This window comes from Hyperolius riggenbachi, chromosome 2 (assembly GCF_040937935.1).
Source record: "Hyperolius riggenbachi isolate aHypRig1 chromosome 2, aHypRig1.pri, whole genome shotgun sequence".
In the NCBI taxonomy this organism is placed as follows: domain Eukaryota; kingdom Metazoa; phylum Chordata; class Amphibia; order Anura; family Hyperoliidae; genus Hyperolius; species Hyperolius riggenbachi.
Genome location: NC_090647.1, coordinates 538250860 through 538266979, shown reverse-complemented (window position 1 = coordinate 538266979; position 16120 = coordinate 538250860). Strand labels below are relative to the sequence as shown.

Genomic DNA, 16120 nt, shown 5'->3' with positions numbered 1-16120 from the left:
TATTTATGGACGTTGCTATCAATAAATCTTGTGAAGTGCATATTGCCATTGATGTGTCCCATTGTATTATTCTAGTGTACACTTCTTTGAAGTGTGTGGCAGAAGTGAAAGAGGACACTAGCTTAAACTGATATGCTCTACTGTATGGATGAGTTTGTCAAAACTGCAGACACTAGCAGGATCAGAATTCAATAAGTTTAGTTAAAGTTAAATAAGTTAAGTTAAAGGATACCAGTTATTATCATAAACATTTTTAAAATTTACAATACATACATATAAATGTACATTTCTCTGAGACTAAAATGCCCTATAAATTACTTTTTTCTTATGATGCTGTAGTAGGGCTGGTGCACACCAGAGCCGTTCTGAAGCGTTTTTTAAAACACTTGCAGGGGGAAAACCGCTTGGCTAATGATAGTGAATGGGATGGTGCACACCAGAGCGGCTCGTTTTTTCCACAAACACAAACTCGGGGGCTGCAGCATTTTTTAGATTTCTGAGGCGTTGCTGCCTCAATGTTAAAGTATAAAAAAGTGGAAAACCGCTCTTAAAAATCAGAGTGGTTTTCCAGGAGTTTTTGTTACAGAAGCTGTTCAGTAACAGCTTTTACTGTAACAATATTTGTAGTCTGCTACACAAAAACACTCCAGAAAAACTCTAGGCATGTTTAGAAAACCTCTCTAAATATGCCAAGAATTGCTCTGAAATCTGCTTCAAAAACCTCTAGCGTTTTGCAGATTTGCTAGGGGTTTTTGGTGTGCTCTGGGCCGTAGACAGTAAACAGCTGGCAGATCTGACGGATTTTGGACTTATGGACTCCTATTTGGAGATTTTCAGTCTTAGGCTACTCTCACAGTGGGACGTTGCGTTTTGATGCGACGTTAAAGTCGCAATGCAAACTAACAACGCAACGTCCCAAAAATGTCCCAACGCAACTCTATGCCCTGTTATCGTCGCATACAGTAGGCATACAGGCAATGAAAAGTATGCTTCCAGGTCATTACTGAGCATGTGCAAACAGTCCAACGCAGCTAATAACGTGCATAGCGCACAGCATGCAGCACTTTCTAATAATGCTACACGTTACACACAAACGCAACGTGTGCACTGTGAATGTCGCACAGACTTAGTATTGCTGTGCGTTAGTCGCCGTTAAAACATTTTCTAATGTGCGACACTGTGAAAGAGGCCTTAAAGTAAACCAGGTATGTATTTTAAATAGTCGAAATAGTCAAGTATTTCATGATAGTCGTCCTTTATTGAGAAGACGCAGATTGTTTGCACCTAACACAGTCTTGTTCTTCAAATCATTTGGGTTTCCTTTATTATTTATAATCTATAGCTGAGATTGCTTTATCCAAAGACAATGGCTATCACTCATAAAAGCAGTGCAGTAAAAAAAAAATCGGTACTTATCCGTTAGCCAGGCGCATCTGGCAGGTGGCGGCAAAACTCCACCAGAGTTACATCTTTCCCTACTATCCATGGCGGCCTGGAGGGGAAATAGTAATTAGCGCCACCTGGTGGATGCGCCCGGCTAACGGATAAGTACCAACAAATCTGTGCGGGAAATTACCGCATTCAGTAGTTTAGACGGTACTTTTCCATTAGCCGGGCGCATCCACTAGGTGGCGATAAAACTCCACCAGAATTACATCTTTCCCTACTATCCATGGCGGCCTGGAGGGGGAATAGTAATTAACGCCACCTAGTGAATGCGCCCGGCTAACGGAAAAGTACCGTTTAGACTTCTGTGTGCTCATTCATACAAATGTTTACAGTTGCGATACAAGTTCTGTATTTTCCCTGAACTAGGCGGTAGGCTGGCGGTGTGTTTGCGTAACATGAGAAGCTGCTGAGTTGATATATTTTCTCCTCCAGAGACAGCGTTACTACAGAAGAGGCAGCCCCAGCATCCCTTTACACGTGCATTTTTTTAAAAAACGGGTTCTCTTTGCCCTGAATCTGCCGGAATCTGTCTATTAGTCTTTCTAAACAATCTATTTATTTGCCACAACTTACAGGAAGTTCAAAAAAATGTTACACATGCAGGCTTTCTGATGTGAAATATATCTGAAAACAGGTACCCAAGGGGTTAAAAAACACAGCCTTGGTATTCTGGAATGTTTGTTTTTGCTCTGCTCTCACTGCAGCTGCTGCTGGGAGGTCTGTCTCATTAGCTAAGCTGTTCTCAGCATGGTTATCGCTACTTCAAAGGGCGCGGCAATCTCCATGCTGACACTGCTTGCTCTAATCTTTATGAATTGACATATGGTGACATTTGTTAACATAATTACCGCACATGGGGGTAATTTATCGCTTCTGCTGAGGAATGTCAGCTTTTCATGCGGAAACAGCCTTTATGAATAAACACTTTGCTAAGTGCTCGGTAAATTCAGCATTTCTGCATGCGGAAATGCTTTATGAATGATAGCCAATGTGTTATTTGACAGAGCAGCCTTTATTAGAGGTTGGCTATAAGATTTTTAGTTAAAGACCCTGCACACATAACGGGCACTGCAAAGTTATGCATATCTCATAATTGTCGATCTTTGGGAACCCTTTCTCCCTCATGTGTTCCTCTTTTAGGACTGATGTACAGATCTGTGCAAATATATGTATTATTCTACTGGAAAAAAATGTGTTTTATTGACTCTAAATTTTATTTCCATCCTTTAAATTGATAGATTTGTGATTTTCAAATGTTAATATGAAGAAAAATGACCCAGGATAGAAACAACCAGTGTGGTTTGAATTATAAAACAACTGATTTTTCTTTTGAAATCTTTATGGTATGTGTGAATAGGGGTATGACGGGGCGTGATCAAGGGTGTGGCAGGGGCGTGGCTTAAGTGTTCCTCTTTCTCATCTCAAACATTTTGGAGGTATGGTTATGGCCCGGGTGAAATATCAAGGTGAAATCTGTTGAAAATCTGTGTGCAGCGTATGTGGGGATTCGATCCCTCTCTGATTAGATTCAGATCAGGGAGGGATTGATCTGTTAGTCACCTTGGCCTCAATTCTGGTAGCTATGTGAGGTAAATATTTTTTGTAGGTGAAATACCCCATGCAATATTTTCCTCTATTTTTAGCAATTCTGAAAGATTTTTCAGCATTTCCGAACATGCGGTAAAACATGCGGTAAAAGGTACAGTAAATGCAGTAAATAGATAATAGCAGTCTTTAATTGTCCTCCATAAGTTAGGATAGTCTTTGGAAGATTTTTTTTTTTGAGGGAGGGAAGGTGCATTTGATTACGTAGCAACCTCTGGAAAGTATATTTATAGACATCCCCTATAAAAAAAAAAAATCCAGTAAATATTGGAGTTTTATTTCTACTATTCTTTTTTATTACACAGCCTGAATAGGAACTCCACTAAAACAGCAACTCCATTAAAAACTGCAAAATGCGTACAAATTGACTTTACCTCCAGGTATAGGCAGGTCTTAACCTCCCTGGCGGTAAGCCCGAGCTGAGCTCGGGCTATGCCGCGCAGGAGGATTTCTCAGGGTCTGCTGGGGCGATTCGCCCCATTCAAAGTGCTGTGCGCGCAGCCAGCACTTTGCTAGCCGTGCGCACAGCTCGATCGCCGCCGCTCTGCGGCGATCGCACGCAGCGGCGGAAGAGGGCCCCCCCGCCAGAGCCCTGCGCTGCCCGGATTAATGAGTTCCGGGCAGCGCTATGGGCTGGATCGGAGGTGTCTGACGTCAGGACGTCGGCTGACGTCCATGACGTCATGCCGATCGTCGCCATGGCGACAGGAGAAGCCAAACAGGGGAACGCGTTATATACGCGCTTCCCTGTTTGCTATTGATGCCGGCGACGATCGCACTAGAGGGCCACATGCGCCCTCTAGTGATGTTTCATGTAGCTACCACTCTGGTAGCTTTACATGAAACAAAAAAAAAAAAAAAAAAAAAAGGGTTTTTGCCCATTTTGAAAAATAAATTAACCGCCAGGGAGGTTAAACTGATTGGTAAATTATGTGCTAACATGCTCCCTAATTTCCATGAAAATAGCTTTTTACTGGTAAAATGAATGCAAATTACCTCACAAATGACCTGATAATTTACCACATGAGGTAGAATATGACTAAAACCTACCAGAATTTCTAAATGTCATTATCGCATGAGGTAAATTACCATACACATTGCTCCCAACTGTTCCTCTTTTGGAGAGACAGTCCCTCTTTGGGAGCCCTGTCCCTCTGTCCCTCTTTCCTCCTCATTTGTCCCTCTTTCAGGACTTTGTCCCGCATTCTATGTAAATATAAATATATATATATATATATATATATATATATATATATATATAAATATATATATATATATATATATATATTTCCCTACTAAAAAAATCATTTAAAATGATATATTACTAATTTTAAAATGTTACTATGAAGGAAAATGAACCAGGATAGAAAGGACCAGTGTGGTTTGAATTATAAAACATCATATTTTTCCTATGAAATCTTTATGGTATTCATGACTAGGGGTGTGGTGGGGGCGTGATCATGGGTGTGGCAGGGGTGTGGCTTAAGTGTCCTTCTTTCTCATCTCAAAAAGTTGGGAGATATGCCACACATGAGGTAAATTGTTTGAAAACACTACCAGAATTGAGGCCATTGAGTGGCAATCTATGCATGTATGGGCACCTTCAGACTATGAGACACAGAGACAGACTGGAGTTTGCTTTACCTGTACACATGGTGCCTGGAACATTAGGGCTCTCATCATAATACCCAGCAAAGCACTGACAGGTGTAGGTCCCCAAGCTGGTCGTGCAGGTGGCGAACTGCGAGCATACGTTATATTGAGCCGCACAGCTGTTTTGTGCTGAGTAAAAAAATGAAAATGTGTCATTATTGCTTAAAGGAGTTATTGTTGAATTCTATGTACATCAAACAATTAGAAGAATATCATTTCACTTATGAAGATCTTATTAAAGGGTGCCTAAGATAATAAACAAAAAATATATAATACAGACCTGGGGCTACCTCCAGTCCCCTCCAGGCTTACCGCTCTCTCGCCGTCCTCCTGTGCTGTCTGGATCCTCCACTAGGTGGCCCAGTAATCCCCTCAGCCAGTACAGAACTGCGACGGCGACGGGAGCACGTAGGGTGCGCGTGCGGCTGGGCTGTCAATGCGCAGTATGCGCTGACTAGTGGAATTACCTGGGCGAATTGCGGAGGATCCATGCAGCGCAGGAGGATGGCGAGGCAACGATCGGCCTGAAGGACTCTGGAGGAAGCCCCAGGTATGTATATATATATTTTTTTTTTTATCATCTCAGGTTTACTTTAAGCAAAAAAGACTATTTGACATGGTAATGCTGGGATTTAACCCCCTCGTGGTATGAGTCTTTCTGAATTTTAGGGTCTAAAAGCGGTTCTTTGGAAGTAAATAATATTGTATTGTGTTGGTAGATAGTCAGATAAGAATCAGAAAAGGTATCATTACTTTATGGGCGACAAAATTCAGATGAGGTTAGATTTGATATGGGGGTTTAGTGCAGGGGTCGAGTCCTGCGTGAACGTGGGTGGACGGCGTCCACTCACTTTTTCCTCAGCGTGGACGCCGTCCACCCTGGCTTGTGTGGAGGGGAGCAGCGCATAGAAGGAGAGCTATGGGGACAGCGGGGAAGGGCGGACGTCTCCCCCCCTTCCCTCACCTAGGGGCTCTCCTTCCTGGCTCTCCCCTCCAGGATTTTTAAAGTTCGGCGGCTAAAGTGGGCGGAGACTTACCGCCGTGCTTACAGCCGCAACTCGCAGGGGACGCTCTGCTCTGTGCGCGGCTAGAGCTAGTCTGGTCTTGAGTACAGTGTTCGTGTTAGTGATAGGTGGTGGGGTGACCGGTTATTGTTAAAGAGGATCTGTAACGTCAAAAGATCCCCTGGGGGGTACTCACCTCGGGTGGGGGAAGCCTCCGGATCATAATGAGGCTTCCCACGCCGTCCTCCGTCCCTCAGGGGTCTCACTGCAGCCCTCCGATAAAGATGACGTCAATATTTACCTTCCTGGCTCCTACGCAGGCGCTCTGACGGCTGTCGGCTCCGAACTACACGAAAATACCCGATCGCCGTCGGATCTGCTCTACTGCGCAGGCGCAAGTTTCCGGCGCCTGCGCAGTAGAGCGGACCCGACTGAGATCGGCAGTTGGCTGATGGTGTAATGGTTAAGGGCTCTGCCTCTGACACAGGAGACCAGGGTTCGAATCTCGGCTCTGCCTGTTCAGTAAGCCAGCACTAATTCAGTAGGAGACCTTTGGCAAGTCTTCCTTACACTGCTACTGCCAATAGAGCGCGCCCTAGTGGCTGCTGCTCTGCTCTGGCGCTTTGAGTCCGCAAGGAGAAAAGCGCAATATAAATGTTATTTGTCTTGTCTATTTGTCTTATTTCCGTGTAGTTCGGAGCCGAGAGCAGCCACAGCACCCCCGCTGGAGCCTGCAAAGGTAAATATTGAACTGACAGTCGGGTCTGTCGCCGGCTGTTCGGAGGGCTGCAGCGAGACCCCCGTGGGACAGAGGACGGCGTGGGAAGCCTCATTAGGATCCGGAGGCTTCCCCCACCCGAGGTGAGTGCCCCCCAAGGGATCTTTTTGATGTTACAGAGTCTCTTTAAGCTGAGACAGAAGTAAGGTTAGTGTTAGGGATAAATAGGGGTGTAAGGGTAGTGTAGGGTGGAAATGTAAGAGCTGGGTCATTGTTAGGGATAGATGAAAAATACAGCTTATGGAAACCGTACAGCATTGTTGTTGGCAATATTCATAGAACTTATGACATACCATTGTATGAATAGGATGTTGGATCTATAACGAGGGCAGTGCTCTGGTTCAAGGCCTGTGTGAAATCTTGAGTCACGTTTGCCAATGTGAGGTTATCAGAGGTGCTAGTGATGATGTCATAGTTCACAATTACACTGCCGCTCTCCAGACTTATCAGCACAATTCGCATTCTGCCATTTTGAATATAAGATTGCAGAAGTGTGGTCAGATATTTCAGTAGCTAAAGAGAGGAAAAAATGAAAACAGTAAAAAAATAATAATAATAATACTTACGGACAATTATATGTATGCAAAAACCAACTGTGAAGTAGTTGGGAAGAGTGATGTTGAGCCCCACCTCCCATAGTGATCTATTTGTGTTTAACCTATACTAGCTGAAACTCACTGTTGTGTCATTTATCTCCTCCCATTTAAAAGCAGACCTGAACTCTTGCACAGCGCACAATGAAAAGTCTTTATTCCATGTAAAGTTGCGGAAGAAATTCACTTCTCTGTGTTTGTTAAGCCAGATCAAAGTGTCTAATAAGTTCTTATTAGCAACTGAGAATAGACTGCAGGAGCTCTTCTCTCCCCATAAAGTATACACTGAGGCTTAACCCTTTCAATGCCCCCTGAAAAGTGCAATCAATTTTTTTTTTTTTTAATTTCGATAAATGTTAATGAAGAAGAATTTTACCATAAAGGTCATCATGCTGTGGCTAATCTTTTAGAGCAGAGAGAAAGTTCTGAGTTTAGTTCCCCGTTAATGTAAAGAGAGTAGGATGTGAAACAGTTCTCTACCTAAAGGACAGATGGTCATACAGTAAGTACTCAGTATTTCTGACTTGGTCGAGATAGTCCATGGTCAATTGCCTATGTCTGTAACATCATAGCCTGCAAAATTATTTCTCACTAATGGGTAACCACTTAACCACCACCCATGGCTGGATTCGAGGCAAGGCCACAAAGGCCATGGCCTTGGGCACCAGGAAACAAGGGGCGGCAGCAGGCTGGAACAGGAAGGCAGTTAAACTGCTAAACATGAAAAAAGCCGAAGTCACAAACTCAATCTGCGGCCACCCTGTTTCTACAGGGGCAAGCAGTGGAGCACCCCCCAAGCACAGCACAGAATGGGGGAAGCACAGGACCAGGGAAGTACACAGGATGGGGGAAGCACAAGACGATAGCACAGGACCGGGGAACAAACAGGACAGGGAGAGCGCACAGGACGGGTGGTGCACAGGACGGGGCAGTTGGGAGGTGTTGTTGGTAACAGTGAGCCTTGGGCGGTAAAAAGTCCAAAACTGGCCCTGTTACCACCAGTACAGACACCTGGGAGTAGCAAACCACGGGCTGCATTCACTAAACATACTTACGCCAACTAGGTACCGGGCTTTGCACAGTTAGCCCACCCCACGTTACCTAGGTAACAACTGCATTACAATGCTAACGTGCTTTAGACTACTTTTGTAGCACTTTATCCTAGTAATGTGGGCGTTACTTAGACAATTCACTGCGCAGTGTGCGCCCCGCAGTCAGCATAAACAACGTGTCATGTGCTCCTTGCACTCGCCAATTTTACCAATGTTTAGTGAATATGGTTCCACTTGGTCTCTACCTGGTCTCAGTAACTCAGTATCAACTACTGATAAAAGCTGATAATTGTGAGAAGCATAGCTCATAGACTTGAATGCAGAATGCAGAATGCAGACATGGACCTGCTATCAGTAATCACTACTAAAGATCGCAGCATTCTTTACAAGGTAAAACTTCTTATAAACTATGAAATAAACTCTAAAGGCTGAATTTATTGTTCAATAATATAACCAAACTGTAATGCAGTTTACAGGAACATGCAATATTATGATGAACTTCCTGTTTGTCAGCCATATTTTTTGTTTACAAAAACAGTTTATAAAACTGCTTTTTTGGGGCCAGGATCCTGGTGGGGAGCAGCGAAAATGTGACAGAGGGGGACAGGAGATGAGAACCTACAGGCTGGTGTGTTTATTTATATGAGGCTTTTAGGTTACAGATTCTCTTTAATACTGAGGTTCCTCTAGCTACTTAATTCTTGGGGGCACCTCTAGCTACCTAATACCAGGGGCCCCAACCGCCCCGATTTCGGCAGGACGGTCCCAATTTTGGGGGACCATCCCGCTGTCCCGTGCTGCCCCCCCCCCCCCCCTGGTCCCGGCCGCTGGGGAGTGAGGGGGACGTCACAGGAAGCAGGAAGATCAGAGGAGATCCCAGTACGCAGCGGAGAGGCAGTGATAAGACTTACTGCCCACTCCGACCGCTGCCCATTTTACTCTGCGGGGGGAAGGGGACACTGGGGGGCATATTAGGAGGGAGGGAGGGAGAAGTGTAATAGCGGCGGGCGGCGGCCATCCATGCCGCATACCGGGCTGGTGCCTCGATCTCTCTCTGCCCGCCCACGGCCACCCTCACCCTCCTCGCCACCCACTGGCACCCTCACAGCGCCTCCCCGTTGGGAGTAATTAATAATTGAAAAAAAAAAACTTTTTTTGTGGGGTGGGCATGACTAGGGGGGTTGGGGTGTGGCCAGGGGCGTGGCCTAAATGTCCCGTTTTTAAAAATCTAAATGTTGGAAGGTATGTAATACTGAGGTTCCTCTAGCTACCTAATACTTGGGGGCACCTCTAGCTACTTAATACTGAGGGTACTTCTGACTACGTAATGCTAGAGGACACCTGTACCTTCCTATGATGGGCAAGGGAAATAAGGGAGAAGTGACAGCTGGGCCAGCCAGCACACTTGCGGTGCAGTTCGGCTTGGGTTTGTAGGTTCATGGAGGGTGAAGTCTTGGTGGGTGACGGGCCTGGGCAATCAGATGTGAATTTGATTAATCCAGTTAAAATCTGCATACAATTTGCATGTCATTTGCATGCCAGCTGAAATTGTAAGCCTCCCTACTGCTGGGAAACATGGAGGAAGAAGGATATACGGCACCTGGGAGTGATCAGGCAAACATTATGCAAGGATGTTACAGGAAATCAGTTACAATGTGAAGTTATGTCGGTAAACATTATTCTTACTGCTGTGGCTGGTAGATAAGCTGATTACTGGTTAGCAAGAAAAGAGATACTGCATGTTATACGATCACCATCAGATGACAGGCAGAGCAGCTGGCTACTGTGTGACGCACATCACATATAAGATATGCAAACTTGTGAAATCTTTACTGCTTTCCTGTGCAGAAGAATGATGGTGAGGGAGAGATGTACACAGAGGCAAGTTTATACAGGGCTCCTCCTCCCTCCAGCACTGTATGTATAATAACTGCATGATGCCGCCCCTCTATGCCAAACCCCCCACTGGCTGCCAATCACCCAAAGGGACCAGTTCAAACTCCTAACACTATCCTAACACATATCCCCTCCATACATTTCCTCATTAATCTCCAGATATCATCCCTCCCAGAACCTTCGCTGCTCCCAGGAGATCCTCTTGTCGCCCTGTATGGCCACCTCCTCTCTAGCGATGATCCTAATTATCTATTTACGATTGCGCAAAATTTTGCATAAAATTTCGCAATTGCGCCTATACGTAATTATGATTTGTAAATCTGCTGCACTTAATTTTTCACACGGTGTGTCACCTATGCGCCGTATTGCGGGCGGTGAGCGGCGGTATCTTAGTGTACTGCACACTTTCTTGTTTCCCCGTGCGGACATAGCGTGATCATACTCCGCAAACCCTGCAAAGACTTGTATGGGCATTACATGTAACTTATTCATTTTAAGTGACTGTCATCCAGTAGCAATATTGGTTTGACCATTTTAAAGGCATAAGCCTTATTTTTTTTTTAAGCATAAAAATACACTTTTACGCTATGGAGGTCTCTTCTTTCATCCCCAGACGACAGTGAGCTGTTGGAGGTTTCCAGTTGGAGGCAGTGGGGTGGCCATACACCCCAGAAGCGATATCGGGCCGGTTTCGGCCGCATCCTCTGGTGAGTTGCTTTACGAAGGGGAGGAGACCCCATGGTGTTTTGTGAAGTGGTATTAAGCCAGCATTTATCTGATGAACTGTTACTGAGCGCTGCTAGAACATTACAATACTGCTTTTGAAGATATACACGTATCTCACTACAGCGATCCGCTCGTGGATTGAGCGTTAACAGTTACATTTGGACTTTGGTCACTTAATGTTTATGATAGCTACATAACATATTTTTGTATTGAGCGCTGCTTACTATTTTGTATATGATTTGTAAATTGTATTGCTTTTGTATAATCATTCGTAATTGTGCGTAAATGTTCCTGTAATTTTTGCGTAATTTTGCACTGATTTAGCGATGAATAGCAAAGCCCCCCTGTAGGCTACTGTCACCAAAACTGCTACATATACCCACACTGTAGGAGAAAAGCAATGCAGTCTGCATAAAAGCAATACAATCTATCTATCTATCTATCTATCTATCTATCTATCTATCTATCTATATATATATATATATATATATATATATACGGTAAGCAATGCAGGTCTAATCTCTCCTCACCTCAGCGATGAAATTAGTCTGGAAGTCCTTGAACGCTTGGCTGGTCCTATTCGCGTAGTCAGGTTTATAAAGTTGGTTGAGTACCCTGATTTGGGCCACGTATATCCGAGCAGCTGCAGAGGAGATACAGAATTTTGTAATTTTGTTTTAAAAATCTCATCATGTACAAAGAAATTGATCACATAGTTACATAGTTTGGTTGAAAAAAAATAGACATCTGTCCATCAAGTTCAATCAGGAAAACAAAAAACAAAAACAAACGCTAACCTTTACCTTCACATATCCCGGTTGATCCGAATAGCCTAAAAGTGAAAAATTCCTTTCTGACTCCAGATGGCAGTTAAAGTGACACTTAAAGAGAAACTCCGACCAAGAATTGAACTTTATCCCAGTCAGAAGCTGATACCCCCTTTTACATGAGAAATCTATTCCTTTTCACAAACAGACCATCAGGGGGCGCTGCATGACTAATATTGTGGTGAAACCCCTCCCACAAGAAACTCTGAGGACCGTGGTACTCCTGGCAGTTTCCTGTCTGTGAACCTTGTTGCATTGTGGGAAATAGCTGTTTACAGCTGTTTCCAACTGCCTAAAAAAGCATGCAGCAGCTACATCACCTGCCAGCAGTAAAAATGTCACCATGTGATAAATGTCAGAATGTAAATCAGGGATTTAAAAGATTTTACAATGGGCAAACACTGACTAAATAATTTATACATAATTGTTGTAAAAATGAAGCACTTTTTTATTACATTATTTTCACTGGAGTTCCTCTTTAAGTCATCAAAAAAAATGAGTTTTACTCACCTGGGGCTTCTACCAGCCCCCTGCAGCCATCCTGTGCCCTCGGTGTCTCGATCTGATGTTCCTGTCCCCCGCCGACAGCCACTTCCGTTTTCGGCGACAGGCCTGGCCACTTGTCTGATTCTTCGAGTTCCTGGCCGCATTAGCAGTATAGAGGGCGCTATTGCGGCCAGGAATGCGAAGACTCACTCGTGTTCCCAGGCCTGTCGGACCTGTCGCCGAAAACGGAAGTGGCTGCCGGCGGGGCCAGCAGGATCCGAGCGAGACTGCGAGGGCACCGGACAGCTGCAGGTGGCCGATAGAAGCCCCAGGTGAGTAAAACTCTTTTTTTTTTATGACTTAAGCTTCCCTTTTAATCCCTGGATCAATTCTTCCGGGAGTTGCCTAATAATTACATAGTTACATAGTTATTTTGGTTGAAAAAAGACATACGTCCATCGAGTTCAACCAGTACAAAGTACAATTATAACTGTAGAGGCCCTTCAATGCAAAGAAAGCATCCAAGTTCCCCTTAAAGAGAATCTGTAAAGAAAAAAACCTCTCTGGGGGGTACTCACCTCGGTAGGGGGAAGCCTCAGGGTTCCAATGAGGATTCCCCCTCCCCTGTAGCTGCAGGAAATCCAGTGCTGGCTCCTCCGAAATCCTCCCCTGACAAGCTTGACAAGGCCGGGATCCTGTGCAGGCGCAGTAGCGGCTCTTTGTTCAGGCTAGGCGGAAATAGCCGACCCTGAACGTATCCCCTCTACTGCGCAGGCGCAAAAGGGCTCGCTCCTGTGCAGTATAGCGGATCGATTGGGTTCAGCTATTTCTGCCTTAACCTGAATGAAGAGCATCTAGTTCGCCTGTGCTGGCAGGAGCGTAGCAATAGGGTGTGCAGAGGTAGCCACTGCATCGGGGCCCTTGGGCCAGAGGGGTCCCGAAGGGCCCTCCCTCATCTACAGTATTAGCTCTCTATTGGTCCTGTGCTCATAATAATCACTTCTATAGATACTTTGAATAGTAGTGATCACTAACAAACTGTTCCCCATCCCCTTCTTGCACCTCTGACACTGTGGTTGCCATTGGCAGGTTTTGGTGCGCCGTATTAATTGTTATGTATAGAGTGCTTGGGGGGCCCCATTGTCAAACGTGCATTGGGGCCCACAGCTCCTTAGCTACACCACTGTGCGCTGGATAAATATCTACCTCCGGGGACCCTTGCACTTGAATGGAGGGACAGAGGAGGACGGGGGGAACCTCGTTCGGATCCAGAGGCTTCCTCCTCCTGAATTAAGTATCCCCCAGAGGGATTTTTTTTATTACAGATTCTCTTTAAATGCACCAAGCCCCCCATAAATGCAGATATAGAGTTTGCCATAACTACTTCCTGTGATAAGATGTTCCAAACCCCCTTTCTAAATAGATGGCAAAAACTCCTTTGCTCCATACGCAGATCATAACCCCCCCATCCATTGTACAAGCCTAGGGACAAAAAGATCATCTGCCAAGCTTTTGTATTGCCCTCTGATGTAGTTATACACGTTATAGCGGACCTGTACTCAGAACTTCATCTCAGCTCTAAAATATAAGCAACAGCATAGTAACCTTTAAAGAAAAACATTTCTTTGTCACAGCTGATACAAATCCTGCAATAAATGTGCAGTTTGTCTACTTACTTGTTTCATGGAAGCAGACATATTGTTAACATCCTGTGTTTACAAATGAGCTCTCTGCCGTGGCAGTCAGCTGACACAGCTAAGGGATCAAATTACTGCTTAGTCACAGATGAGGGGGAATTAGGCTAAACTCTCTAAGTACATACAGAGTGCATTTCTACAGTATATGTTTTCCTTCTGTCCAGTGCAAAAGTTCAGGTCCACTTTAATCAGGTCACCTCTCAGTCGCGTTTTTTCCAAGCTAAATAATTCCAGTTTGTCCAACATTTCTTGGTACTTGAGACCTCTGATTAATTTAGTTGCCCATGTTTGTACCTGTCCATTCTAGAAGGTCAGTGTCCTTTTTAAAGTATGGTGTCCAAAACTGTACCGCATGACCTGATACAGCCCAGCTAAAATAACTAACAGCAGGCTCTGTGGTTAAGGCTCAGGGGCGTAACAATAGACCCTGCAAGGGATGCCTCCGCAGGGGGGGGCAGAAGCCACAGGGGGCCCGTGGGGGGAAACGTTTGAGAGACTGAAAGCTAAGGGCACAGAGAGAAAGAAACGTATTCTGCTCTTGCACCATTGTTATATTGACTGCATGTGTCCACCAAGGACTCATACACACTTTGGAATTTGTACACTGTCCCTGCTCCCTAGGGTTCGTAAAAAACATCTGTCTCTCACTGCTGCAAAGATCTGATGACTGCATGTACAACCTAACAAAGAACGAGTCACATTTTGAAAAAAAGTTGTAGACTTTCCCTTTTTCACTCTGAAAGGATTACTAGATTCTTATCACACAGGCTAATGACCTTATGGCCTCTAATTGCTTTTACAACACAGCAGAGTGGAGCTTGATGTCTTACTGTTGCTGCTTCATTGAGAGCTTGTTGTCTCATATTGATTCCAAGATCCCCTAATAAGAGTATCAATTAGTGACATTCGGAATGTTTTGCCAAAGTTTCAGTGAATACCATATGTTATGTTCAGCATGTCATTGTTGTTTCTCCATATAGCATGTGCTCTCATGTAGTAAAATAATAAGGCTGTGTGTGTATGTATGTACTGGGAGCAGAGCTGCAACGAGGGACTTGTCAGCTGCAAGGGGCTGGAGGAAGCCCCGGGTAAGTAGATCTGGAGGTAGCAAAACACATTGGTCCTCAGTTTTCCTGTGCAGAAAGCGAGCAGGGAGGGGGGCCCCCATCCAAAGTTTCGTGGGGGGGGCATCCAAAGTTTCGCAGGGGGCCCAGTGATGTCTAGTTACGCCCCTGTTAAGGCTCCTGTCTCTTCTTAGATCTGCATCACAACATTCAGACTTTAGGTAGGCGGGGCATAGACTGAGCTCTCTGAGCACCTTGCACGCTCCAGCAGTGAGAGTCTGTGAGGCAGGAAATAGCTGATAAAGAAGCTTCCAGTCCTGGCCAAGTACTTTCAAACTGATTTGTCTGACATCATCAGCTCAATAGGGAGCTTTTACAAACATAAGAACAAGCTTTGCCGCTGAGAGCTCTACAGGACTTGGGGAAATATTTGTGAGTGAAGTGGGTCTATGACTAATGCTAATCCCGCTCTTGGGCGCAGTGGAATTACTACCCAGAGTCCTATTTAAATAATATAGAGCAGGTTGTTTTCAAACATGGCAGCAAACATTGACATTGTGACTCTGGCACTCACGCCCAGCTGAACTTTCCATTGTGTGCCTGCGGGCGTGAGATAGCTGGGAGCTCAAGAGGTGACAGAGGGGTGACAGTGGGAACGGTAAACAGAAGCACATGAGTAATGATGGACCAATCTGCAACCAGGAAGAGTGGAAAATGATTACATACCATCCATCAGGATAAGTGACTGTTTGAAGGGTCAGATATTGTGACACGTCCGGCGTCTGACTGTAAATACATTTCCTGAAAACTGCCAGTTGCTACTGCAAGCACCTAACTGTCATCGTGGAAAGCGTATATAATGGTCAAGGATGGTTCTAGGTACATACGGCCCCCAGGCAAAATTCACCTGTGGGCCCCCCGACAGCCCCCCCGACAAAGCTGGATGAGCCACAAGCCAAACCTAGGCAGTTTCCTAGGGTCTGGAGAGAGTCTAGGGGCCTGCAGTTTAAAGTAAACCTACTGTTTACCCTCACTAAAATTAACGTAGAACTGCAATGTATGGAATATACTGACTACATAGTAAAAATGTGCTCATTTTATTTTGTCAGCAGCCATTGCTCAAATATTTATAGGTGAGTAACCGAACCATGGAGCCATTTTTGAAAACTACCTTATGGAAAAAAACAAAACAAACATCTGCTTTCTGAGGTGAAGGCATCATCCCTTTCTCTCTAAGGCTAAGTACACACTTTCAATTATAATGCACCTACACAGAACTTCCTGTCCCAG

At 44.8% G+C, this 16120-nt stretch overlaps 1 protein-coding gene across 2 annotated transcripts in view; it reads right to left on the bottom strand.

Annotated features, from left to right (window-relative positions):
• The window catches only part of LOC137547292 (pneumococcal serine-rich repeat protein-like), a 106738-nt gene that overhangs the window by 35147 nt on the left and 55471 nt on the right, over nucleotides 1-16120 (bottom strand). For both annotated transcript variants that reach the window (XM_068270719.1, XM_068270720.1), the window contains exons 4-6: nucleotides 11287-11399; nucleotides 6783-7002; nucleotides 4699-4836 (exon numbers count right to left, since the gene is read on the bottom strand). In XM_068270719.1, the coding sequence (XP_068126820.1) occupies nucleotides 4699-4836; nucleotides 6783-7002; nucleotides 11287-11399 (471 nt within the window). The remainder of the gene's footprint in view (nucleotides 1-4698; nucleotides 4837-6782; nucleotides 7003-11286; nucleotides 11400-16120) is intronic.